Source organism: Andrographis paniculata, unplaced genomic scaffold (genome assembly GCF_009805555.1).
Source record: "Andrographis paniculata isolate CXL003 unplaced genomic scaffold, ASM980555v1 Contig76END, whole genome shotgun sequence".
Classification (NCBI taxonomy): Eukaryota; Viridiplantae; Streptophyta; class Magnoliopsida; order Lamiales; family Acanthaceae; genus Andrographis; species Andrographis paniculata.
In genome coordinates, this window is record NW_026137613.1 from 1726474 (window position 1) to 1754058 (window position 27585).

The following is a 27585-nucleotide window of genomic DNA, read 5'->3' on the forward strand; positions in this document are numbered from 1 at the left end:
AAGTGGAGTCCACATTGAGCTCTTATATATATATATATATATATGATAAGTGTGTTGTACAAAAATATGTCATGTGCTAAAATCAACTGTTGTATGTATGAGTGCACGCGTGTCGCAAAGCTGCAAAATAAAGTATCAGTTCCTACGCCACTAAAAATTTGCAAAATGCAGTAGCTCGGTGAATAGGGTCGTCTCCGCAGGGAACAATAATAATATTGAATATTCAATTATTTATAATTATACTATATAGAATGGGTTTTTTTTATTTATCACACTAAACGAGGAGAAAATAAATTCGTTCAACTAAATAAAATAAAATAAAATGCAAGACGGATTACCAAAGATGATTAAACTCTAAGCATAGACATGAATTTTCTATTTGGGATATAAATTTTGTTCATGGACTAAAAATCAAGTTCATTGACTAGTTGGATAAATTGGTTATAGTTGATCTACACGCGTTCACAACCAACCTTTCCTAACTTTGTCGATAGCTAAGGTACGACCGTTAACTCTTTCCTTAATCGAGTGAGAATCCTAGGTACAACTGTAGTTTTACTGACTCGACAGCTTTAAGTACTAGAAAAATCCAATCCAATTTAACAAAATTCCTACGCGGATTTGTTTAATTTTGATTCTAATTCTTCCCTAGAGTATTCCTCTAGGTTGCTACACCAATTGAGAAATTATACAATTACGGGTATCAATCTTCAATTTAGCTACGAAATCTCATATCAATACGTGCGCAATAATCAATTTAAGATTTCTAAACTTATAAATTAGAAGAATTAGAAATACTTAATATCGATGAACACCAAATTAAACAAAACTAAGTCTTACAAATTCAATCTCAAATATCAATTTACACCTATGCTAGAAATGAAATTACTCGGAATTCATAGAAATTGAAAACACAACAATTGAAAAAGTTCACAATGTCTTCCATTCTTAAAAATAGATAAGGAAGAACAATACTTAGAATAGAAGAAGAATGCCCCAAAAAGCTGTTTGCACTCTTCTCCAAGTTCTCTGCGTTCTGCCGTCGTGTTCTTTCTTCTCCAACTTCTCTCCTTAAAAAAATATGGTGTCGTGGTAGAATGTGTTAGTCTCCTTCTCTTTTCCCCTTCAATTGCAAAATCGTCTCTTCAATTGCATCCCTAGATCCCATTTGCAATTGAATCCCAAATACTTTTTATATTGTCAATTCACCCCAAATGGCATTTTTGTTAATTTCACATTTCTCACGTTGTGTTGCGTGATCAAGCCTAAAGCCTTCGTACATTCTTCTCAATGTCTCTCAAATATACCTCAAAACTTGTCAACTCCATAAAACCTATTATGCAATAAAAAAGTTGCTTAAAATATACTCCATCCGTCCCATGTATTATGCGTCTATTACTGTAGATACGAGAATTTAGGTAAAATGTGATTTAGTAAGTAATTAAAAAGTGTATTAGTAAAAATAATTATCATATAATAAAAATAATTATGGATTAAGATTAAGATAACTAAATAGTTTAATTAAGATTAAAAAAATTATAAAATTTAAAATTTAAAATGAGATTAAAGGTGTATAATTATATTTCAAAAAAAAGAATGGACAAATTATGTGGGACGGACGAAAATAGAAAATAGGGACAAATTATGTGGAACGGATGGAGTAGCAAAATATTATCATATATAGCACATATTAATGAGATTATAACATATGTTATATTATATTAACATATACAATATATTGTTTGTAATAATATTGTTGCTATCAAATTTATTTATATAATATATTTGTATTATATTAAAATATACAGTATGTACTCTATATAACAATACCATGTATTATCAATCAAATTTACATAATTTTAGATTGATATATTTTTTATGTTAAATATATAAAATAATACAGTTTTTATTATCATTGTTTAGCATCCTGTTCAATCAAATTTACATAATTTTACTAGTATACTTTTTTTGTTTTTTGGATTGACATTGCCTCTGTTTCGCACAAATCATTTTCGTGCGAAGAATTTCTTTAATAGAAAAAGAAAATAATTGTAAAAATAATCAAGACGGAATCTTTATTAATGAACGTTGAAATTAAAGCAAGATTAAAGCGAAACAAAGAGAATTCTTGACTATTCGCGAAAAGTCTGCCGAAGTCGTTCTCTTGACTCACACTGCCAGTCGCTATCTGCCTCTGTCCTCTTGTCATACTCACTCGGGAGGGTAATTTATACCCAAATTTAATCGAAAGGACAGCCCCAAAACCAGAATATCGAATAAAAACAACCATAAAAGAACAACACATTTCGAAAAAGCCCACCCACAAAGTCTTCCAAGAAAAATCAGCACGCCCCCAAATTTTCTACTCGGCCTTTCTTTCTTCGTCAGTTCGTTTTCCGGGCCGGAGTTTGAAGGGTTTTTTGTCTTTTTATGGTAAGATAAGTGGTGAATCAAGGAAAGGGATGGATTCCGTGGCGCTTGATGGTATAATTAGCCGTTTGCTTGAGGTTAAAGGGAAGCCCGGAAAGCAGGTGCAGTTGTCGGAATCGGAGATCAGACAGCTCTGTTTGCAGTCCAGGGAGATTTTTATGAACCAGCCTAATCTTCTGGAACTTGAAGCCCCAATTAAGATTTGTGGTATGGCTTTAATTCGAATTCTAGGGTTTTACTTTGCTTGTTCTTATTGGGTTGGGTTTTTTGTTAATTGAATTCGTGGCTGGCCTGTTTATCTGCTTTTTGTTTTGATTTTGTGGGTTTCGTCGTTGCTTGACTTGAATTGGGGGTGGAATTAGGTTTTTATCTTCTTGAAATGTGATGATCGGATATTATACTCACTTTATGAGATGAATTGCTAGTTTGATTTTCGAAGTTTGGACCAAAGAATAGAAGTAAAAATTGATGGTAGTTGACAAAGATAAATTGTTGTGTTTTGGTGTAGAAATGTGTCTCAGTTTAGGGATGGCTTTGGTTGTGAATGTTTGAAGTTTTCGATGTAGAGATGGAGTGTTTGGGAATTAGATGCTTGTGTAGGGATAATTTTAGGGTCGCATCTTGTGATTGTTGATTACTTAATTCGATTGTGTCAGGGTATGGCTTGATTGATAGGGCATTTTTTGTATGATATGTGAGTCATTTGATTTTCTATCTATTTGTGTTTGGATGTTGTTTTTTATTGCTCTGTTGTGTGTTTTTCCTCGATATGAATAGTAATCAATAGTAAGTTAGTATAAATTTGATTTAAAATGAAATACTATTGGACGATATGATTGACCAGTGTAGGGTGTGTTGGTGAGGGGTTTGATAGGATAAGATATTCGAGTACGTATTTGAATGTACTAATGATGAGTAATTGTTACATTTTATATATTCATGTAAGGAAAATGAAATTATGAAAGTTGTGTTTGGTGGAACAGGTGTTTTGAATGATTATTATTACTTTTAGTTTGAATAAATTCATCCAAACGGGATAATTGTGGTGATATACTGTTTTCTCCAAAAAAAAAAGGAGAAAAGAAACGAATAGACTATTTGTAAATGATAATTAAGAATGTTTTAACATTTCAGTTTCCTCGTTGCCACTATCTGGTGTTTAGTACCCATCGTTACTGTTACTTATTTCTTCATTAGAGTGACTCATTTCTTTTTATGCACATAGTTCATACACTGCAGAATCCCGGTTGTCGAAACTGCTAATCCTACTCTTTCAACATATCTTATTATTGTAATGTTCCAAGGTGTCGAAACTTTCTAAAATATTATCTCCTTTACCCACCTACTGTTCAGCTGAAAAGCTAAGAAGTATTATACCATATATGTGTATGCTTTGTCGAAGTTAACTGTAATAAATAATATCATTTCATAAAATGCGTACACATTTCATAGTAAAAAATAGCATACATAGAGATATGCTGACACAATGTAAAGATTAATAGGTGAAGGCTGAAGCTCAACTTGAATACGACGCTCCAGCCTAGATAGATCAATTACACCTACACAGTTGCCCCATGATGTCAGAATAAGCCAACTCGACACAATTAAATCGATATAATTAAGCTGAAGGTTTCAATGAGGACCAGACAAATGTAGTTGGCAGAACTGGGATGGATAATAGCTCATCTAGTGGCAGAATACTGAAAGCTTCAAAATCAGCCATCAAAATTTTTTTGCCACCCATATGTGATGGAATGGAAGTCATTTACAGCCCTTGTCGAAGTGGACAAATTCTCTCTTAAAACTGTTGTTTTGATTGATGAATCTTGATTTCGGTGGCTGAGAATTCATATTTGGATTTTGGGCAGGAAGGCTTTTGATACTGCCTGCATTTCTAACTGAATTAAACTGAATATTATTGCTGTTAGTTTGCGGAATTAGAGATTATCATTGAATTAAGTGGAAGGAAGGACAATGTAGTGATGTTCACATGGAAAATCAAACACTCCCAAGGCTGTTTTCAACTTCCTCTACTTGCTTTTCTTTTCTTTTTTTTTTCTTTTTTTTTTTTTTTTTTGATCGGAAAGCTCTACTTGCTTTTCTTGATTGCTAGCATAGTAACATCAGGTATTTCCACCATCAGCCGCAATCGTAGTTTCCAGCCATGGTTAAGGTTATATATTATATTGTTGTTTACTTTGGTTGAAATAAGCTTATTGCTGATTTGTAGGAGATTTATAATCTTTTCCTTCCATTTATGGCTGAATTCCTTTCAAAGATCAGGAGGGTCTGAATTGAAGAGAAGAAAATTTGCGGACCTATTGATGGAGGTTACATAACCGTCTTACAATGAAAGTGTGAAATCCTTAAATCAAAGTCCTAATCCTTCATATTCTCAATCAGCTGCCTATTTATGACCTTTTACTGAATTTGGCTTCATTTGACCTGATTCTGAGCATTAGAGAAAAATGCATCCAGATGAAAATTTCTGTTAAAAAAAGTTATGAGGTGTCTTGGAATGAACGGGGAAAGACTTACTCTAATTGGAGCAACAGGCTTAGTCTAATTGACGAAACAGGCTAACTTTTCGTTCTTGATCTAGAAGGCTTATAAGTTATGTCCTAATCAAGCCTTCAATCAAAAAATTTACTCTCTCTAAGCAACTGTTACATCTATCTTGAATCATTTAACAATTGTTTCCTGATCAAGAAGACTAATATCCTAAGGAACCCTTCGTCCAAATTTGACAGACTGTCCCTTCTATTCGAATCCATTCTCTGCCTGAAAAAGAAATCTTGGAATAGCTTTTATGTGTGGCGGGGAATCCTGTCACATTGTGAAATATATGCTGTTTTGTAGGAGTAGCAGTGTTATGTCATTTGAAATAAGACTTCTACTCTTATGAAAAATGATCCAAGAAATGGTACGCTCCATTACATATTGCTAACATTGTCTTCGCTTTTGAGATTTCCCTTACAGCCATTGGAAGACTTCTTGTTGTCCATCTTTTGGCTATTTGATTTCAAAACTATTTTTAGCTATAGAATTAGATTAATAGTTATCGGCACTATTGGCATGTTTATTTGGAAAGATGAAATTAGAATACTTAGAACTGATTTAAACTATTGAATAATTTTTGGATGAAATAGTATATTATTTACTCTAAATTGATTTTTTTTTGCCTCAAAAGACCCTAAATTTGAAATATCTTAACAATTTATATGATTAATTTTGGACATATATATATTGTGATGAATCTGATGATCATAATATAAAGAATGATATAAGTAAATTAATATATAATATTTTGCAACTATCATATATAAAATTAACAACATGCAGATAATCTTAACATTAACCAGCCAGTATATATTTAATTTCTGGTAAATAATTGATAGGTTTTAGGATAAATTTTGACTTAGTATAATCTATTCACCGCCAAAATTGGATGGTTTAGGTATCCCTCTATTATTGTAGTGGGAGTACTGGTAATTGAAATTGGACTTTAGTCATATAAAGTAAATAAGTTATTAGGTTGAATAAAGTAATTTTACACAACATATAAATCATTCAAAGTAACTAACCCTCTATGATGATATTTAAAAAATTAATTTCGGAGATGTTTTTATATATTTTCATTCTTTTATTACTATATATATATATATATATATATAGATACACACACATATATTGCTTGCATCTTGCTTACTAGAGTTTCCCTGATGCAACTCTGGTTAGAAGTAACTATGAGATCGATGAACAATTGTAGCTGATTATCACCTTATATTGAAAATTTTCATATTTTAGTCTGTGCACTTTTTCTGTTGTCCATGATCGAACTCATGATAAATAATATGAGCACAGTGCGATTTCTGTGAACATTTTACATAATTTGTCAAAATCCTTGCAGCTTGATGACCATTCCTGGGCTTAGTAAGCATTCGATGCAAACTCATCATCTGTGATTCTGTAAATACTGGCTTCTTACTTTTCGAGGTCCTAAGATGAGGGGGAAATATTGCCAGAACACAATCCATTCAATGTTAACAAGTGTTTGGCCCAATGAATTTTTTATCTTTTTCAATGTCAGTACTAAAGTTTCTACCTAAAATTACTGACATTTCCCTTTTATATGCTTCTCTACTATGAAATCAGAAATAGAAATTGATGTTTCTCTACTATGCCGAGCGCCAGTGAGAAGTTGGGAAATATATGCTGTTCGACACGTCATTTTGTTTTTAAAATTTGAAATAGTATTGTTCGTTACTTGTGTACTTTATGGAGGAAAACATTTATGCTATCGGAATTTTTAAACTTCACAATTTTAATTCTTTGTTTCCTTGGTGACTTCAATGACAGGCGATATTCACGGCCAGTATTCTGATCTTCTCAGACTTTTCGAATACGGTGGACTACCTCCAAAGTCTAATTACTTATTCTTGGGGGATTATGTGGATCGTGGGAAACAAAGTCTGGAAACAATTTGCCTTCTTCTTGCTTACAAGATAAAGTATCCCGAGAATTTTTTCTTACTAAGGGGCAATCATGAATGTGCATCCGTGAATCGTATATACGGCTTTTATGACGAATGCAAGAGAAGATTTAATGTAAGACTATGGAAAGTATTCACGGATTGCTTCAATTGCCTTCCAGTGGCTGCCCTAGTTGATGAGAAGATTTTATGCATGCACGGAGGGCTCTCGCCTGACCTTCATGATTTGGACCAAATTAGAAACCTACAGCGTCCGACTGACGTGCCTGAAACCGGATTACTATGTGATCTACTGTGGTCGGATCCGTGCAAAGATGTTAAGGGGTGGGGAATGAATGATAGAGGAGTGTCGTTTACTTTTGGTCCCGACAAGGTGACGGAATTTCTTCAAAAACATGACCTTGATCTTATTTGTCGAGCGCACCAGGTTGAAATCAATACTTGTCTTCTCAATAAAAGTGACCGCGTGAAATATGTGGATTTAACTGCCCTCGAGACTTTCTGCAGGTAGTTGAAGATGGATACGAGTTTTTCGCTGATCGACAACTTGTCACAATATTTTCAGCCCCAAATTATTGTGGTGAGTTCGACAATGCCGGTGCCATGATGAGTGTTGATGAGACTCTGATGTGCTCTTTTCAAATTTTAAAACCTGCCGAAAAGAAGCCCAAGTTCGGATTCAGTAGTACGACTACAACTAAGCCAGGAACTCAAAAAAATAAGGTATTTGTCTTCTTGCCGCATTTGTTCTTTTCTTAGCTTGTTCGAATTTATAGATTAAAATTTTTAGATTGACATTGGGGTCCTTCGTCCCTGGGGCTTGCATAATAAAAAAAATTTCTGCGAGTGCTCACACATCTATAAAAATTTATAATATTGAGTTATTTGATTATGTATTGTGAGCAGCGAACATAAGGGAGTGCTGTTGGAAATATAATATCGATCTATAGAAAATGATATACGGCCTTATAGCTTATAGAATATCATCATTCAGAGTATGCTGTTAGAATTATTTTTAGTATACAATGTTAGCAAAAAAAAAAAAGGTGGTAAAATAGCAAAAAATTTCCTGGTCGTTTGCGAAATTTGCTGTAAAGACCCTGGTTTTAAATTTTCTGTTTTACCCACTTGTGATTTAGATAATCTTGCAAAAAACACTCCCATTGTAGGTAAAGAATACCCGCAATTTAAGCGTGTCTACTACAATCTCCATGAAGTACTAACAGGGAGAGTATTTTTTTAATATTATCTGAAACAAGTAGATAAAATAGAATTTTAGGATTAGGGAGCCTTTACATCAAATTTTGCAAACTACAAAGGAGTTTTTTTGCTATTTTGCCAAAAAAAGGAAAAAAAAAAAAAAAAAACGAATATAATATAGTCTCTTGTGATTGCGTATATTGAAGTTAACAAGAAGCATGAATTTGATATGTTAATTCTTTATTTTCCTTGGCCTTTAAGAAAAAAGTCTCGGTATACGATATTTATGTTGCGATTAAACAATTTTTGCCTGAATCAGCTAAAGCAGGTGAATGCTGGCCGGATATTCATTACAGGAACAAATTTTGTTTCCTATAATTTGATTTTAATTTGTCTCTCATGTGTTTTAAGTTGATCATATTCCCCTATTTGAACTAAGTCGTCTTAGTTTGAGTTATTTTCATCATTGCAGTCATTTCTCGGGAAAATAGGATGAATCCACTTAGATTTAAGATCCAAGAAAACTGTGCAACAAGGTTCGAAGATTTGAGGTATAAAGAAGTTGAAATGTAGAGGATTCATTCCCGGGAGAAACTACAAACTGCTGTAATAACTTCTGCGTTGTATGTAGCCCCAACTGGAGTGTGTGGACATTTGTTGACTGAAGATTTTCTGGCCGTAATTATTGAAAAACAAAACAAACAAACGAAAAAAAAGAAAGAATAGTGTTGATAACGCCGGAACACCTTGTGGTGCAGTCGCCCAAAGGATGAAAAGGTAAACGGACTTGTTTTACTTTCCCCGACTGATTTTAAGTTTGTATATCCTAAGGAGTTTTACTCATGGGCTTTTGAGCGACCATTTAGTTATTTTTATCGAATCCTTGAATCGTGCTTTATGGTGTTTTTAGTTGGAGGTGAGATATGTTCGGTATCTTGGTAATGAGTTTGGATATCGGTTGGGAGATTGAATGGTTCCTTGCATCGACAAAATTTACAATTGTCACGGGATGTGATGATAGGACGTCGTCGTTTAGTTCACGTATTAATTGCCGGTGTTTTAGTCGTGTATATTAATATAATACAAATATAATGATCCTTTTGTCTTATATAATTGGTCAATTTTTTTTATTGTTTCAGTCTGTTTCACATAAATTGTGTTTTTTCTTAAAAAAAAAATGTAATTATATATTTTAATCATATTTTAAAATTTATAATTTATATTTTTTTAAAATTTTTTGTCATTTTAATGTTAATTTATAATTATTTTTATTAATGTATTATTTAATTACTTACTAATTATATCATACTTAAAAAATTTTATCCCAGTTAGAGTGGACAAATTAGCTGGAACGGATAAAATATATCAATTATGATGATTTCTTCAAATTAGCACATGCTGAGTTTTTTCAAATAGAGCTTATAATATATTCTTCTAGAGTGAGTTTTTTCAAATAGAGCTTATAATATATTCTTCTAGAGTACATGATATTGTGATGATTTATTTAAAAATTCAGATAGCATATACTAAAATCAGCAATACCATATGAAATAAATATATAACAATAGTTAGTTGTACAATAGTCACTGATTTAATTTCTGTTTCTTTTGACACAATTTCAATTTTTTATTATTTGAATTTTGTGTTTTTAAAAAAAATATATATAATTTTTGTTTCTAACAAAATATCTTATCAAACATTATTTCAATATCAAATTAAAATCAATTTCTTTTACAAACTAATCAAAACAAACAAACCTTAATACACAAAATAATAAGGGTTCGACTTTGGTCTTTGCAACTTTTTTCTTTTACAAACTATTAAATTAATATTTATTTCTATTAATATATTATATTAATAAATTAATTTTAAATTATAAAATTTAAATTCAATATTTTACAAATTCAAAATGTCAAAGAAACACTTCCCAAAACGTTTCAATTATTTTATTTATTTATGTTTATAGTTAAGTTGAACTACATATTTATTAATTAACTATAATTAATAAGAATCTAATCGTAATTCAGAGTTTGTTAGATTTAAATTTGACTTTGATTTTTTATTTCAATAATTATATATTATAAAAAATAATAATAATATATTCTTATAGAAAACAAATGAACTTTTTCTTTGTTTTAAATAATCCATTATATTGTTGTTAATACATACTTCTTTGTTTTAAATAATTTTCTTGGATTTTTAATTTAGAATATTTTAATTTTTTTTTTAAATTTTTTCATGATTTATTTTTTTAAAATATAATTTATAGAAGTATTCAAAATAAAGCACATGAATTTTGATGGCATCTTCAATTAAGCAAGTAATGATGTCAAAATAAAATACATTCTTATACGCATCAATCAACTATTCATATATATATATATATATATCAATATATGACATGATTTTTTAATTTAAGTTAATTTATTTTGTATAGCATTTGAAATAAAAATATTAGTAATAATTTTGGAAATAAAAGATTGATAAATAGTGTAAAATCAAAATCATATTTAAAAGCAATAGGGCCTCAAAGTTCTTTTGGTTCCACAAAATTATATTTGTTCTTTTATCGTCATCACAATTTCAATTATAAAAAAAAAACTAAATATTTTCAATATAAATATATTATTTTATATTAATACAACTTATAAAAAATAATAAAAATTATTTCATCCAAAACAACACACCTAAAGTATGATTAATTAGTTTGTTATTGTAATGTTAAGAAAGTTGCTTTCCGTAATCAAACTAATATCTATGTTTTTCATTATGACATAATCCTAAGATGGAATCAACAACCTTTAATTTGCTCATTTTAATTTTAATTTTTTTTTTAATTTTTTTTTCTAATGCTTATTAAATAGGGCAAACTAGTTCTATAAGTGAAAAATTTTCGCTGTTTTAGTCCTCCGGTGCCGGAGACGCCCGCGTGGCTCGCCGGAGGTGACGTGTCCGCCAGGTGTCCCGCCAGGTCAGCGACACCTGGCGGACACGTTGATTTATTTTATTTTTTCGTTTTTTTTAATTTTTTTTTAATTGGACCAAATAAAAAAATACAAATAAAATTTAAAATAAATTAAAAAATAAGTTTTAAAAAAAATTTAAAAAAATGAAAAAAAAATAAAAAAATCCACGTGTCCGCCATCTCCAGCAAACCACGCGGGCATCTCCGGTGCCGGAGGACTAAAACAACGAAAATTTTTCACTTATTGAACTAGTTTGCGACATGCTCCAGGACTAAAATAACAAGGGGATCCAGTTACGGACTAAAAAAACAGTTTACCCTTTTAAATATAATGTTTAATAATTATTTCTATTTTTAATATATCGAAATAATAAACATAAATAAAAAAAAAAATTACATGTTCTTTTTGAATTTTTGAATTTTTTATTACTATGTAATTATAATGATTTCTTAAAAATAAAATTATATATTTTATTTACTCACAAGAAAAGTCAATAATTTTATATAAAATATTATTTTTTATATTACATACATAATTCTTCGTACCTAATTAAAAAATACTTACATCTAATAACACAAAGTTATCTTAAATTTTATAGTTTATAATTTTTTTAATCTACTTAAATAAATATATAATTATCTTAATTTTACTTTAAAATTAATTACATTATACAATAATTATTTTTATTAATACACTTCTTAATCATTTATTAATTTTACTTTATATGAATTCTCGTATCTAGAATAAATCGGACAAAAAAGTGAGACAGTTGGAGTATAACACAACATATAGTTGTGTCATATAAAAATATGTTCTGTGCAGTTTTATATTTGTATGATATATTTATTATAGTGAAATCAATAATATATTGTGTTTTGTGAAATTATATAATGTGCTATCAACATGTGTAATATAAAATTATATCATATTTCATACATGTATGTCTACTTTTTTTTTTTTTTTTAATAACACGGGGAACCTGCAGCCGCTACCCGAAAGTGCACACTAAATAAATTTCCGTCCGAATCTAATATTCTGCAAACTAAACCTGAGAAAGTAAGTTTATATACATGTCTACTATGATGCTGATTTGATTAAATAATCATCTAATTATTGCTCCAATAACTAATATACATTTTTTTTTTCATTCAAACTTATGTTTTTTTTTTCTAAAAAAGAAATATTACATTTTTTTATGTTTTTTTATTATAAAAATAATTTTTTTATTTTTAACTATTTTTCTTAAAATTTGTATGTAGCGTGTATTATAAAGATTCCAATGTATGCATGCATGCATGCACCATGTAACATTCGCTAGCTCCCGGGATTTGCACACCAGTTGGAACGGACACAAATAATTTGGGACTACTAAAAAATAAAATAAAATAAAAATAATATATATATATATAAGTAATCATTATATGTTTCCTCCTTATTTTAAATAGACATCCAAATCATGTTTCCTAAATCATACAAACTTATAAAAGTTTAAATTGTTACCAAATCTTTGTTTTGAGTTTGAATTTGAATTTTTAATAATAAAAAAATAAATTTAAATAATTATTTAATATAATATAAATAAATATATATAATATTTCAAAATACATTTTTTTTAATTAAAAATACAGTATTTGAGGTAACATATTTAATTAGTTAAAAATAGTGAGTTATTAGTAGTATTTTATTATTTTTTATGTAATTAATAAGATTGATAGTTGTAAAATAAATTTAATATATTATATGATTAAAAAAATTAGTATATATATTTAAATATTTTAAAAATTATATCGCAATAAAAAAATATATGCAAAATGGATATCATTTTGTAGAGAATAAAATTTTCTATAATATAAGTAAATAAAAAAATTATTTAATTATTTTAATATAAATTAATTTTATAAAAGATACGAAGAAATATCGATAAAAATATTTATGTTTTTTAGGAGAGATAGTAATAAAAAAATTTTGAGTAGGTCCTATACGATGTATGATGTTATATATATTAATTTGATTATATTGTTAAATATGTTTTATTTAGTAAGTTTTACCTAAAAGAGAAAAATGTCAATTATTTTGAGATAAACAAAAATATAAAAATTGTCAATTATCATGGAACGGATGAGCATTTTAATGTAATTTTTTTTAATTTATTAAATATAAATTCACCAAAATAATAATAATAATTGTTGAGTACAAAAAATAAGATTAGAGTTCGAGCTCACGAAGAATGGTGGGCCAGATCCATTTGGTTGGAATGGTTGTTGGGGCCCAACCGATCGGACGGATGGCCCTGCAAACAATATATTCATATGAGTGATGGCCTTGAGACGGTTGGTTATAAAGGAAACCAACTAGAAAATGGTGTCGGACGGTTCAGATCAGTAATCGATGAGGAAATAGTTTTGGACGGTACGGATAGGTAACCGACGCGGAACCGGTTCTTGGACGAAAAAAGAGATGACCAATCAGACAAAATTAAGAAAAATTCTCATTGGGAATCATCACTTTTAGTTTTCCAATTATCATTTTCAACTTTTTTTTTTTTTTTCTTTAGCAATATTATGTATTGTCTGTCTAGGGGGCGATTCAAAGGTAACCGATGTGGAAACAGTTTTTGACGATTACTGATAATGAGACAATTTTTTTACGATTACCAATGTGTAAGCGATTTTTTGGGCGGTTCAAGGGTAACCGACATGAAAATGGTTCTGGACGGTTTGGTTTGATACGTATATAAGCAATTTTAGCGATAGAGAGTGGATATCTTCAATCAGACAAAATTCAGAGAAATTCTCATTGGGGATCATCATTTTTAGTTTTTCAGTTATTCTTTTTAGTTATTCTTTTTCTTTTATTTAGCAATATTATGTACGGGATGTCTAGGGATCCGTGATCTCAGACACTTTTCACTCAAGTTCGAAATATATTTTCGAATTTTACTGTTGCAGACTCTCAACCGTCATTGCTAGCGTTGATAAAGGGTGATGTTTGGGAGTCAAGGGAGGAGGAGACAAGTTGTTGAGTACAAAAAATAAGATTAGAGTTGGAGTCCTTGGCTCAGTGGTGGGTCAGACCCATTCGGATGGGATGATTTTTGGACCCAACTGATCGGACGGTTGGTCCTTCAGACTGCTTCTCCATCCGAATTTGGGCCTTGATCACAAAGGTTACCGACGTGGAAATGGTTTTTGATAGTTCAAATCGGTAACTGATGTAGAAGTAGTTTTTGACGGTTCAAAGGTAACCGACATGGAAGCAATTTTTTGAACGGTTCAAATGTGACCGACATGAAAGCAGATTTTTTACGGTTCAAAAATAACCAACGTGGAAGCAGTTTTATGGTAACCAACGTGGAAGCAGTTTTTGACGGTTCAAAGGTAATCGGCGTGGAAGTGATTTTTTGGACGATTCAAATGTAACCGCCATGAAATTGGTTTTGAACGATTTAGTTTGATACGTATATAAGCGGTCTTAGCGAGAAAGAGCGGACATCTTCAATCAGACAAAGTTGAGAGAAATTCTCATGAGGATCATCATTTTTTGTTTTCCAATTATCATTTTTAGTTTTCTTTTTTATTTTCTTTAACAATATTATGTACGGTCTGTCTAGGGATCTGTAATCTCAGAAATTTTTCACTTAAGTTCGAAATATATTTTTCGATTTTACTTTTTATTATTGAACTTTTACCATTAACAATAATAATAATAGTAATAACAACAACAAACAAACAATAATAATAATAATAACCTTTTTGTTAGTCCATAAGGGATGGTCGGGTGGTGCAGGGTTTGAATTTGTGACCATGAAATTATGAGTTGAAATCCATACCTATATAATTTATATTTTTTTAAAATTTACATATATGAAAATTAATATTTATAATTAATAACTATTACAAATAAAATAATTTTAAAAAAAATAAAATTATACATCACTTTTAAAAAAATATAATTATATATCACTTTTCAAAAAATATAATTATATACTGTATTATTTTTCAAAAAAAAATAAAATTACATATAACTTTTTAAAATATAAAATTATATATCATCATTTTAAAAAAATAAAAATTACACAATACACCAAAAAAAATAACAAAAATACTACAAAAATTCCACTCCAATTGGAAAAATGGAGTGGAGGTAATTGGAGTAGCACTGCACAGAACTGCATAAATAGGGGGGGATTTGGGGGTGAATTGGAGCCCCTCCCCCAATTTTTGGCACAACCCACTGCATTTGATTGGAGAAGGCCTAAGTCCGACAAGATAAATCATATTAGACAGACCATGTACAACAGACATAATTACAAGTTCACCACATACTACGAGATCATGTAGCTCCTTATCTTGTCCTTACTTTTATTTGTTTGTTTGTTTTTGGTTGCATTTCTTATTTCTTGCAATATATTTTGGTTTATTTCACATTATTTTTGTTAGTTTACTTATGATTCTTCAATCTTCAGTTATTTTTTTATCATTTACAATTGTAATCCTCCAATATCTAGCAGATCTCCGATTGAAATTTTCGAACAATAACCACCATTTATGACATGGGATATTTATGACATGTTATATTATTTTTATGACGTGGGATATTTTCGAACAATAATCTTCAATTATTTTTTATTTTTTTTATGACTTGGGATATTTTGAATATTATTTGTGGTAGAAATATGTTTCTTCTAATTATTATTTTTAGTCCAATCTCTACCTCTTTTCATATTGCTTCAATTTTCTTTACAATTTCCTTCAAACTTTCATAATTCTTCTATCATTTATTATTGTACTAATTTGGAACATGTTATAGGCATGCAAGTTTGAACCATGACTTCATAAGTTTATATTCACTCACACCACCAGACATCAAACAATATTATTGTAATATTTATATTTAATAATTATTTTTATTAAAGTATTGTATTAATTTGTGTTTTTGTTTAATCTTTTTATTATTTTTGAAAATAACACATAAATTATATTAAAATAATATAATTATTTATTTATTAAATATAGATAATAATATTTATTTACTAATGAGAAAAATAAAAATAAAAGGATTTTTAATAGCCAGCCCGTGAAATGTTATGAATTTAATTTAAGTTGATTGAAAATAGAGATAAAAATAAAAAGGTTTTTAATAATCCTAAATGCTATAAATTTAATTTAATTTAATTAATTTATATTTATTAAATATGTTTAATATTGATAAATTTATTTAAAATAAAAATATGTCAACATATTAAAATAAAATTTTTTATCAACTATTGTGGAACGGATGAAGTATTTTATTTTAATAATTATGTTCAATAATTATTTTATTTCAAAAATATTAAATTAGGAATACAAATACACAAAATCGAAGACACTATTCATATGCCACAATTTATAGTAAAAATATATATTTGTGTTTTACAAAATATCATATCAAAATATTATTTAAATAAAAAATCAAATAATACTTAATTTTAAATCAATTTCAAACTACAATCAAACAATCCCTTATTTCTTTTTTTGTGTTTTAAGTATTTGATTTTTGTAAATTTCTAAGATGAAATAGACATAATATTTTAATATATAAAAATAAATTATAATAAAAGAATATTAAATTAAGAATACAAATACACCAAAGTATGTCCTTTTTGTGTTTTAAGTATTTGATTTTTGTAGATTTTTAGATGAAATAAACCTGATATTTTGATATAAAAATAAATAAATATTTTTTATTATAATAAAAAAATATTAAAGAAATAATAAAAAAAAAAAGAAACAACGCTGGTCTGGTGCTGGAGTCCTGGGAGCTTTCAAATGAAAAGAGATGAGAACGGAGTACTCGTCGATCAACAAGGTGCTGACCTAGTTAACTCCCAAAATACACGGTGATGGGAGCATACATACATACATACATACATACGTATATACTACTACGTATATACGCAAAGCTCTATAGGAATATGCTCTTCACAGTTAGTTATTTAATGGCGGACGAACCTCGACCTCCTTCACTCACACTCGCCTCCTGCCTTTTCTGCAGAATTTAATTTCTAATCTCTCCTCAGGCCTAGTTTTCCGATTTGTTCATGCTGCTGATTTCCACTGCGCAATTTTGAATTCAGAGTAAGATTTTCTAAATTATTTATTTATTTATTTTCTGAATTCGTGTTCTCTGGATAATCTTTGTGAAAATGATCGAAGGATGGATTTGGAATGCGAGCGATTGGTCTGCGCTGTGTAGTTTGAAAATAATGGATAGAACAGTGAGTGTAGAATATGATTTCACAGGTTTACAGGTTTTTGAGTTTTCTGGAGAATCGATATTGCACTTCCAAGTTCCATGGCTGAAAGCTTTATTTGTCTATCGATTGTTTTCCTATTTTGTGTCATTTTCATTTGAACTTGCGTCAGTTTCTCTGGATCTGTTTCAGTTTATTGCGTATTCGAATTTGATTTCCAAATAATGCAAATACTTCACACGTAGAGATCTAGATCGATTTCTTTGTTTTTTTATCGATTACTTTCGGCATATCCAGCGGAAGTCATAAAACTGTTGAAAAGATTGGCCAAAACCGTCGTTCGTGAAAACAATTTGATTTAGCTCTCTCTGGACGTTTCTTTTAGGTGATTGATTTACACATTTTGAAGATTTTTTTCACAAAATCGAAAACTGATTATAGTTTTCTTCAACATTTCATACATCAACAGAGTCATTTTCATATGTTCTGAAAGTGATGTGTATTTGATCAATCTTCTCAAGTAACAACACATATTGTGCAATCCTTGTTTAGCAAGTAGTTATTGTGCTGTCCACTGATATAGTCTTGTGGTTCAAATATCCTTGCCTGTTCTTGTTCGATAGTCTTATCGATCTGTCGATCTTGCGTTTATTTTCTTGTGGAATGGAATCTTATCCTATGACTCTAATGTAAGAGATGACAGCATCAAGGTAGAAAAGAAAGCATGAAGAAACATTCACTACCTGATTAAGACTAAGACAGATTCATCCATCCAATCCAACCTTTGGAACTAAATCTGAGGCTATTAATTGAATTGCATCTTTAGTCAAGAATCTTGATAAATACTGCTAAGTGGCTGGCTGATGTTTATGAGCAACACCTTCATTAGTTTCTTACCTTTGAATTTATTCTTCTATATGGTTTTTCTAGACCACATGTTTACCAAGGTTTCTTTCTTCTTGTCCTTATTATTTATCCTCAATTTAGAATACTTTCTTTATTTTACCAGTAATGATTTGCAGTTTCCTCTTCTCCATGGTAACAATCTTTTGAGTTTCCTGTTTGGTAATTCTGTTAACAGTCCCTTCTGCTTTTCGTCTAATCTTTGCTGGTTTTGGATTATTTTTCATGTTTGTTAGCAATTGATGGTAGCGGTGTGCAAAAAATTCAAAATTCGAATATTCAATTTGAACTTTTTGGATTGGATGGCATTGAAAAGAAAAATTAGTTTCAAAATTTCAGATCAATTTGAATTGGCATGAAAATCACCGTAAATTTGAAATCTTAAATATATTAAAATATTAATACATTATAATAAAAAATATGTACATATTGCATATTTTGTGAGTTCTTATTCTCCCTCCTTCCCAAAAATAAATATCCATTTGTTTAGGTAGAAATAACTAAAATAACTTTATTAGTACGTGTGATACAAAGGTAATGACATTTGTGTAATATATTGTAAGTTGTAAGGGTATTTGTAATGATAGGTAGATAGTACAATTACTATAAAAAAAAAAATGGATACTTTATTATGGAACAGAATAAAATAGAAAAATGGATACTTTGTTATGGGACGGAAGAAGTATATGATATTGTTTTGTATGTAATATTGCTTTCGAAATACTAATGTCTGCATTTCTTTTTTAGGATGTCACAGTTAAATTTATGTATAATTTATTTATAATAAATAACTTTATGTATCTATAATTTCATTATTTTTACTTTAATATGTCACTGTTCTTTCTAATTACCTCAATATTTTTTTACTAAATTTTTTTAATATTTTTTATTCTTATTTTATATTTTAGGTTACATTAATTTTTAGTTTATGTGCCTATGTGGGATAGAAAAGCCCGGACAGAAAGAGTATTTGATTGGAAGTACTTAAATACTATTAGATAATTTTATTCAGTATTTATTTTTTATTTGTTTCTTATTAAATTTAAATAATTTTATTTTGAAAAAAATGGATTTCGGGTTTTTGGTCATATTATGCAATTTCTAATGGTGTTATAATTCGGATTTTGAAGAATTCATTTCGGTTTGATTTACTAATTGGTTCGGATTTAGGTACGAATAACTCGCCCCTACTTAATGGTGTCTTCAATTCTTTTGCTTAGGTAATTTGTAAAATTTGATTTTTCCCCCTCGATTTTCAGGATCAAACATAACAAGAAAATCGATCAGAAAAGCCCGCAGGATATAATCAATATCTCATGGCTAAAGAACAGCTTCAAGTTCTGAATGCACTCGACGCAGCAAAGACACAATGGTATCATTTCACAGCCATTGTTATCGCCGGGATGGGCTTCTTCACCGACGCCTACGACCTCTTCTGCATATCTTTGGTCACGAAGCTTCTCGGCCGCATTTATTACCACCGGTCCGGCGCCGCGAAACCCGGAAGTCTGCCTCCGAATGTCTCCTCTGCCGTCAACGGCGTCGCCTTCTGCGGCACTCTTGCCGGACAGCTCTTCTTCGGATGGCTCGGCGACAAATTAGGCCGGAAAAAAGTTTATGGGATGACCTTAATGCTGATGGTCATTTCCTCGGTCGCTTCGGGACTTTCTTTCGGGCGTGAACCTAAGGCCGTCATGACTACTCTCTGCTTCTTCAGGTTCTGGCTCGGATTCGGCATTGGCGGCGACTACCCTCTCTCGGCTACCATCATGTCCGAATACGCTAATAAAAAGACCCGCGGCGCATTCATCGCCGCTGTTTTCGCGATGCAGGGGTTCGGGATTCTTGCCGGCGGTATGTTCGCGATCGCCGTTTCTGCCGGGTTCAAGGCCGGGTTCCCGGCCCCAGCTTATAAAGACGATCCCGTCGGATCGACGGTCCCGGAAGCTGATTACGTATGGCGTGTGATCCTCATGTTCGGCGCGATCCCGGCTGCCATGACTTACTACTGGCGGCTGAAGATGCCGGAAACCGCACGCTACACTGCGCTTGTCGCCAAGAATCTGAAACAAGCCGAATCTGACATGTCGAAAGTTTTGGAAGTCGAGATTAAGGAGGAGCGCGAAAAACATGCGGAGGTGGCGGGGAGGAATAACGAGTTCGGCCTTTTTTCGAAGGAATTCGCGAGGCGCCACGGATGGCACTTGCTCGGCACGACGACAACTTGGTTCCTCCTGGACATCGCGTTCTACAGCCAGAACCTGTTTCAAAAGGACATCTTCAGTGCGATCGGATGGATCCCAGCGGCGCAGACGATGAACGCCCTCGAGGAAGTTTTCCGCATCGCCCGAGCGCAGACGCTGATCGCCCTCTGCAGCACCGTCCCGGGATACTGGTTCACCGTTTTGTTCATCGACAGGATCGGGAGGTTCGCGATCCAGCTGATGGGGTTCTTCTTCATGACGGTGTTCATGTTCGCGCTCGCCATCCCGTACGACCACTGGACGCACCGCGAGAACCGGATCGGGTTCGTCGTCATGTACTCGCTCACCTTCTTCTTCTCCAACTTCGGCCCGAACGCGACGACCTTCGTCGTCCCGGCGGAGATCTTCCCCGCGAGGTTCCGGTCGACGTGCCACGGGATATCGGCGGCCTGCGGGAAGGCCGGCGCGATAATCGGGGCGTTCGGGTTCCTCTATGCAGCGCAGCCGAAGGACCCGAGAAAGACGGACGCGGGGTACCCGGCGGGGATCGGCGTCCGGAACTCGCTCATCGTGCTCGGGTGTATTAACGTTCTCGGATTGGTGTTTACGTTGCTCGTTCCCGAGTCAAAGGGGAAGTCGCTCGAGGAAATGTCCAAGGAGAATAGCGAGAGCGACGGCGACGGAGAAAGGAATGGCGCAGGGCAAGTTCAAGTGCAGAATAGAGGGAGTTCAGGTAACGTTGTTTGATCGAATTCGAATTCGAATGAATGGTTAATATAGAGAGAGTTTTGGGATGAGATTTGGGACATGTATTTTTTTGGGGAAAATAAGGTTGAGCTGATTTGAGTTGGATCAAGTGTTCCAATCAATGCTTCCTTTCTTTTGCTAAAAGAGTTGGTTTCAAATGAGAATGCAAACATTCATCCATCCATATAGGATCAAAATTACATTCCCTCTCATCATCGCTTATCCAAATCAGTATAGTGTTGATTTGATTTCGTCAAAATAAATCAATAAGACAAAGTATATATAAATATGACATATAAAGTACATATAAATATATAGTTTAGTCTAATGTTGTTTTATAAAAAAATATGTATTGTGTTGATGGCAACTTTATTATTACTAAACACAAACAATCCAAAATTGATGTGTAACAAATCTTTTTGACAAACAAAAGTTGTTTTTCAAGCAATTTCTTATTATACATGTGTAATTCACTTGGAAGAGTTATTAATATAAGATTAAGATTAGAGGGTGTCGATTTTAAACATAATTCGAAAACACAAATATGTTCAATCTGCTTTGTAAAAATTACATCAGTTCAAATCTAAAAAATTGGATTAGGTTAAATTTCAAGTTTGTAAGATGATCCAAAATCTAAAAATCTGTGTTTTGTTATACGTATGTATAACATACGCATAGGTATCGTGGACGCTTTTGTATAATTCCACAGTCCTGCTACGCGTTTACTACGTTGCACTATTTGTAACCATAAATCAATTATAACACTACCTATAAATAGGGGTGATTGTGAATGAAGAGATATAATTACTGCTCTCCTCTAATTTCTCTCTTTCCTATCTATACATGCAAAACATATATATAATATATAATATATACATAATATTTACCTTACATACACACACCCACACGTATATATATATATAATAATATCTATCTTCTATTTATATACTGCAAACACACCTACGTATATATACTTTATATTATATATTATATATCATATATAAAATAATAGTTAGCGATAGAAATAATTAATATTTCTATTGGCTAATCGTATATTAATATTACAGCATGTTTGTGGTTTTTTTTATTTTTTAATATTTCAAGTATATATATATATATATTTTGGTGAAAATAATATATTACACCATTAAATAAATAAAATAATTGCTAAGTAAATAAACTAACTAGCCGAGTAATATGATAATGTAGTCCAACTTAGAGCACATGACAAATGAAAAGAAAAAAAAGTTTGGTTGACTTAGGTGTCCAAACTCTGTATTTTCATAGGTAAAGAAAGAGAATAACTTCGTTTAAAAAAAAAAAAAAAAAAAAAAAAAAAAAAAGAGAAAAAAGTGAAAGAATAGCATGAATTTCAAATAGTAATCAAATTCTTTTTTTTTTTAATCAAAATAAAAGTCACTGCAATAAATTTTTTAAAAATTTTTGGAAAAAACCAAGAGCACAGACAATGCATAGTTTTATATATATATATATATATATAACGTGGAAACACGCAGCGCAGCTGCTATTCGAAAGTGTGCACGGGATAAACTTCCGGTTGAACTTAATACCCTGCAAATTAGGTTCAACAAAACAAGTCATACAAGTGAACCTGGATGAGTCAGAATTTGAACCATGACCTCACGGTCATAAGTTCACTCTCCACGGTCATAAGTTCACTCTCCACACAATGCATAGTTCTTAACATATAAGAGAATCTCTTGTAGTCACATTCCTATTACCTTTATGATTGTATTCTCAGTTTTTACTATAACAACTAGTTATTTTTCTCATTACATTTAAGAACATATACAAATATTCAATATTTATTTTAAATTAAATATTATTAAAAAAAATTAAAATTTCAAAATTTTAAATTTTAAGACGTAACAAAAATTGTTTAATATATATGTTAATTTATTTGAATAATTTCAATTTTTTAAATTATAAATTATATGTTTCAATATATATTAATATAAATTAATATTTAAAAATTATAATACAATATTATATAAAAATATTATCAATCGATAAAAATATATAGAGAAATATGTATAAATAAATAAATTATTTATATATTCAATGTAATAAAGTTACATATAAATAAATTACTGTATCTTATAAAATAGTAAAAGTAATGTGTTGAAAATAACTACTATAACGAATGATATAAAAAAAAATAAATAAATAAATTAAATATTGAAATGGATATGATGCGAATGAGCGAAATAAAAAATAATAATAAAATAAAAACAATCTCTGCAACGGATGCTCGAAGAACCAATTAGTGGAACTCATAAAGAATAATTAAAAAAATGAATAAAAAATCGAAAAACAATTCTCTTGATTTTCTCTCTCCTCCATGTGCGGAGGACAAAATGTAATTTTTTATTTTATTTTATTATTTAATATATTATATTTGATTTAAATTATAATATTATGTATAATTATAATTTGATTTTTTTATTTTTAAAGTTATAATATATTTAAATAATTAATATATAATTTAATTTAATAATAACTATTAAATTCTTAATTAATTATTTTTTAATAACATGGTGTGTTCTTTAGTGGGTTTTACCGAATATTTTTACTATTAAAATTTTTTTTTTCTTCAAAAATATCATATTAAACAATTACTTTTCTTTTTTTAATTATACTACAAATTTATTTGACATTAAAAAATATCACATCAAAATCTATTTGTATCACATTAAATAACTATTCATATTCAAATTCAACTTTTTAATATTCAAAATTCCAAACAAAAAAACTAAAAACACACCTATGTTTTTTTACTCAATTGAAAGTATTTTTTATACTTATTGCATTGTATAAGCTCTAAAGCACCTTGCATTTCTTTCATTCCAATTGCCCATACGACAACCAATCGTTCCACAGATCATTTTAAAAATATTTCTGTTACGTACAAAAATAATAATAATAAATAATAATGGTAGCAGAGTCTTAAAGGAAGGTAAGACCCGAAGTCGGGCAAAAAAGGAGAAAATAGGCACTTAGGTCGGATAGTCTGCAGTCGGATAAGCAGGTCTGGTAGTCCGGAAGTCGGCCGCTACAGAGGTCGGTTGATAGGGAAGTCGGCGGCTAAGGAGGTCGGCTGCTACAGAGGTCGGCTGATAGGGAAGTCGGCGGCTAAGGAGGTCGGCTGCTACAGAGGTCGGCTGATAGGGAAGTAGGCTGCTAAGGAGGTCGGCCGCTACAGAGGTCGGCTGATACGGCTGTCGGTTGGTTTGCAGTCGGATGGTCTGTAGTCGGTTAGTCCGTGGTCGGACCAATTAAAGTCGGGCGAAGACGGAGAGCAGCTGATACGGAGGTCGGCCCAAGTGAGGTCGGGCGAAGAAGAATGAGATTGACGATACGAGGTCGGGCAAGAGACCAGATGGTGGTCGCTTAATGGGGCGGCCAAGGAGTCGTTTGGTCTGGCGATCATCAGTTAGTTTCTGGATTGGTCGGTTGGGTATGCGGTTGGCCAGACGGGTGAAGACACGTGTCATTGAAGGAGGGATTAGTGGGCGGTTGCTGTAACCGACCAGACGACGGTTCTGAAACGTCTTTTCAGGGAATATTTAAGGATTTAGATTTTTCTTCTTCAATTATCTTCAATCAACTTCAACAACAGCAAAGTCAGATTCGGGGATCACCACTTTAATTTCCAGTATTGTAGTTTTTAATTTCTAGAATAATTGTTGTTTCCGTACAGTGTTTAGAGATTTCTAATCTCAGGCACTAATTAATCAAATTCTAGGATAATTCCTATCTTTGAATTTTACTTTATGTTTGTTGAAAAAGCCCATCAACAAATTGGCGACCACAGCGGGAGAAAGGCAAGATTGCTGATCCTACGTCAAGAGATTTCCTGCTATTGAGATCCAGCCGAATCATCAGAAGGAATCATATGGCAGGTTCACAATCTCAATCATCTTCAGCACCGGTGGGAGAAACCATTTCATCACCTGCTATACCAAATGCAGGGGAAGTCCCCCAAGCACCTGCCGACTGGGTGTCTTATGTTCAACAATTGAACAATCAACAAACTTTGGTGATGCAGAAGATGTTGCGCGAGCAACAGAACCTCATGCAGAACATGTTAGATCAAGTTTTTATCAAGGGTTACTCTTCAAACCACTCAGTCACCACCAGGAATGTCACCATCCAGATTACAGGCAAATTTCGCAGGGCCTTCGTACGTGGATAGTACATTTCCAAGCGCCACAACTTTCAACCGAACAGATAGGGGGAAGACTCTTCTAACTTTCCCCGCCAATGTTCCTTTGGGACCAAGAGTTGATAATACTCAGCCCAATACCGTCCCCAGAGAAGAGAGGTTGGGGGGACAGGCTCATAATCCCGTCCCAGCCGAGCCAACCGTCCCCAGAGAAGAGAGGTTGGGGGAACAGGTTCATGTTCCCATTCATGTGTTCGATTCTGTTCCACCCAAGATAGATCCGGAGGACATCGCTCGAGTCTTGCGGGTACATTTCGGAATGAATCCGCAAACGGTGAACCAACCGGTGTATCAGAGGCCATTTCCGGAAAGGATCATCAACGATTATCCTCTCCCGAGGAATTATCGACCGCCAGACTTTCATGCTTTCTCAGGAGAAGACGGATCCTCCACCATAGAACATGTGGGTCGGTTCATAGCACAGTTAGGGTAACAATCCTTTTTACAAATTACAACTGTTTTGGATTGTCTCTCACCAGGACAGCATTTTCATGGTTTGTAAATCTGCCACCTGGGCAAATACAAACGTGGGAGCGTTATCTGGCTTTTCATGCTAGATTCTTTAATCATTTGCCAACTGTTTCTCTTACCGATATGTTGGAATTGAAACAATATCCAGAAGAGTCCTCACAGTTTATCGAAAGGGTGCGATTGATGAAAAGACGTTGTCTTACTATAATCAATGAAAAGAAATGACCAATTTGGTGGTCAGGAATATGCATGCACCATTACGGGAGGCTTTGACGGCTCACGACATTCAAGATCTGGCCAGTTTAGTGTCCAAGGCAGGGAGATTAGAATCCTTTTTTAAAGGAAATGATCACGGCTTCTGTCAGAGAAGAGGTGTTGACGAAATGGTAGTGCAAGGTCAAACAACGCGCAGGCCACCGCCAGTCTACGATAAATGGAGGTCGGGTCCAACATAGCCTCGAAAGATGGAGGCTGAATCTGAGGCTGACGTGGCCTCGGATGACGGCCTCCAAACTCCTAAAACATCACTGGAAGTGATGCTTAGGAGTCTTGAGGAGGAGGCATATTGTTACGTACAAAAATAATAATAATAAATAATAATGGTAGTAGGGTCTTAAAGGAAGGTAGGACCCGAAGTCGGGCAGAAAAGAAGAAAATAGACACTTAGGTCGGATAGTCTGCAGTCGGATAAGCAGGTCTGGTGGTCCGGAAGTCGGCCGCTATAGAGGTCGGCTGATAGGGAAGTCGGCTGCTAAGGAGGTCGGCTGATAGGGAAGTCGACTGCTAAGGAGGTCGGCCGCTACAGAGGTCGGCTGATACGGCTGTCGGTTGGTTTGCAGTCGGATGGTCTGTAGTCGGTTGGTTCGTGGTCGGACCAATTAAAGTCGGGCGAAGACGGAGAGCTTCTGATGCAGAGGTCGGCCCAAGTGAGGTCGGGCGAAGAAGAATGAGACTGACGATACGAGGTCAGGCAAGAGACCAGATGGTAGTCGCTTGATGGGGCGGCCAAGGAGTCGTTTGGTCTGGCGATCATCAGTTAGTCTCTGGATTGGTCGGTTGGGTATGCGGTTGGCCAGACGGGTGAAGACACGTGTCATTGAAGGAGGGATTAGTGGGCGGTTGCTGTAACCGACCAGGCGATGGTTCTGAAACGTCTTTTCAGAGAATATTTAAGGATTTAGATTTTTCTTCTTCAATTATCTTCAATCAACTTCAACAACAGCAAAGTCAGATTCGGGGATCACCAACTTTAATTTTCAGTATTGTAGTTTTTAATTTCTAGAATAATTGTTGTTTCCGTACAGTGTTTAGAGATTTCTAATCTCAGGTACTAATTAATCAAATTCGAGGATAATTCCTATCTTTGAATTTTACTTTATGTTTGTTAAAAAAACCCATCAACAATTTCATGAGGTAGACCGAGACTCTATCCCATCTCTCGGAATGAGCTAAATCATTAAGATCCATGCAAATAGTAGCTCAAATCTGACACGACAATCAAATAGTTAACGCCACCAAGTTTTCACATATTTTTTTGCATATATGACACATATGATTGGTTGTAAGATTTCCATTGGAACTAAGGCAGTTAGTTGTGTAAGAAAAGTCAACAATTGTTGGCTCTTCTTCCATCCCACATCGTTTGGGAGATTGGGTGGGGTAAAATTCATTCTATAAATTGATTCCTCGCCCAA

The 27585-nt window shown here is 32.4% G+C and overlaps 2 protein-coding genes across 4 annotated transcripts; both read left to right on the top strand.

Annotated features, from left to right (window-relative positions):
* Positions 1–2257: 2257 nt before the first annotated feature.
* Positions 2258–9086, top strand: LOC127266529 (serine/threonine-protein phosphatase PP1 isozyme 3-like). 2 transcript variants are annotated; one of them, XR_007842153.1, is made up of 5 exons: positions 2314–2637; positions 6790–7349; positions 7430–7645; positions 8595–8673; positions 8754–9086. XR_007842153.1 is itself a non-coding variant. In XM_051296790.1 (4 exons), exons 1-4 carry the CDS (start codon positions 2463–2465, stop codon positions 8616–8618), a joined length of 975 nt encoding a protein of 324 aa, XP_051152747.1. In that variant the 5' UTR covers positions 2258–2462; the 3' UTR covers positions 8619–9086. The 2 variants fall into 2 exon arrangements, 1 of the variants encoding a protein (XP_051152747.1); XM_051296790.1 differs by having other exon boundaries at positions 2258–2637; positions 8595–9086.
* Positions 9087–16880: 7794 nt separating this feature from the next.
* Positions 16881–21348, top strand: LOC127266435 (low affinity inorganic phosphate transporter 1-like). 2 transcript variants are annotated; one of them, XM_051296682.1, is made up of 3 exons: positions 16881–16935; positions 17122–17204; positions 19483–21348. In XM_051296682.1, exon 3 carries the CDS (start codon positions 19540–19542, stop codon positions 21172–21174), a length of 1635 nt encoding a protein of 544 aa, XP_051152639.1. In that variant the 5' UTR covers positions 16881–16935; positions 17122–17204; positions 19483–19539; the 3' UTR covers positions 21175–21348. The 2 variants fall into 2 exon arrangements, with proteins under 2 accessions (XP_051152639.1, XP_051152640.1); XM_051296683.1 differs by lacking the exons at positions 16881–16935; positions 17122–17204 and adding an exon at positions 19317–19393.
* Positions 21349–27585: the final 6237 nt, after the last annotated feature.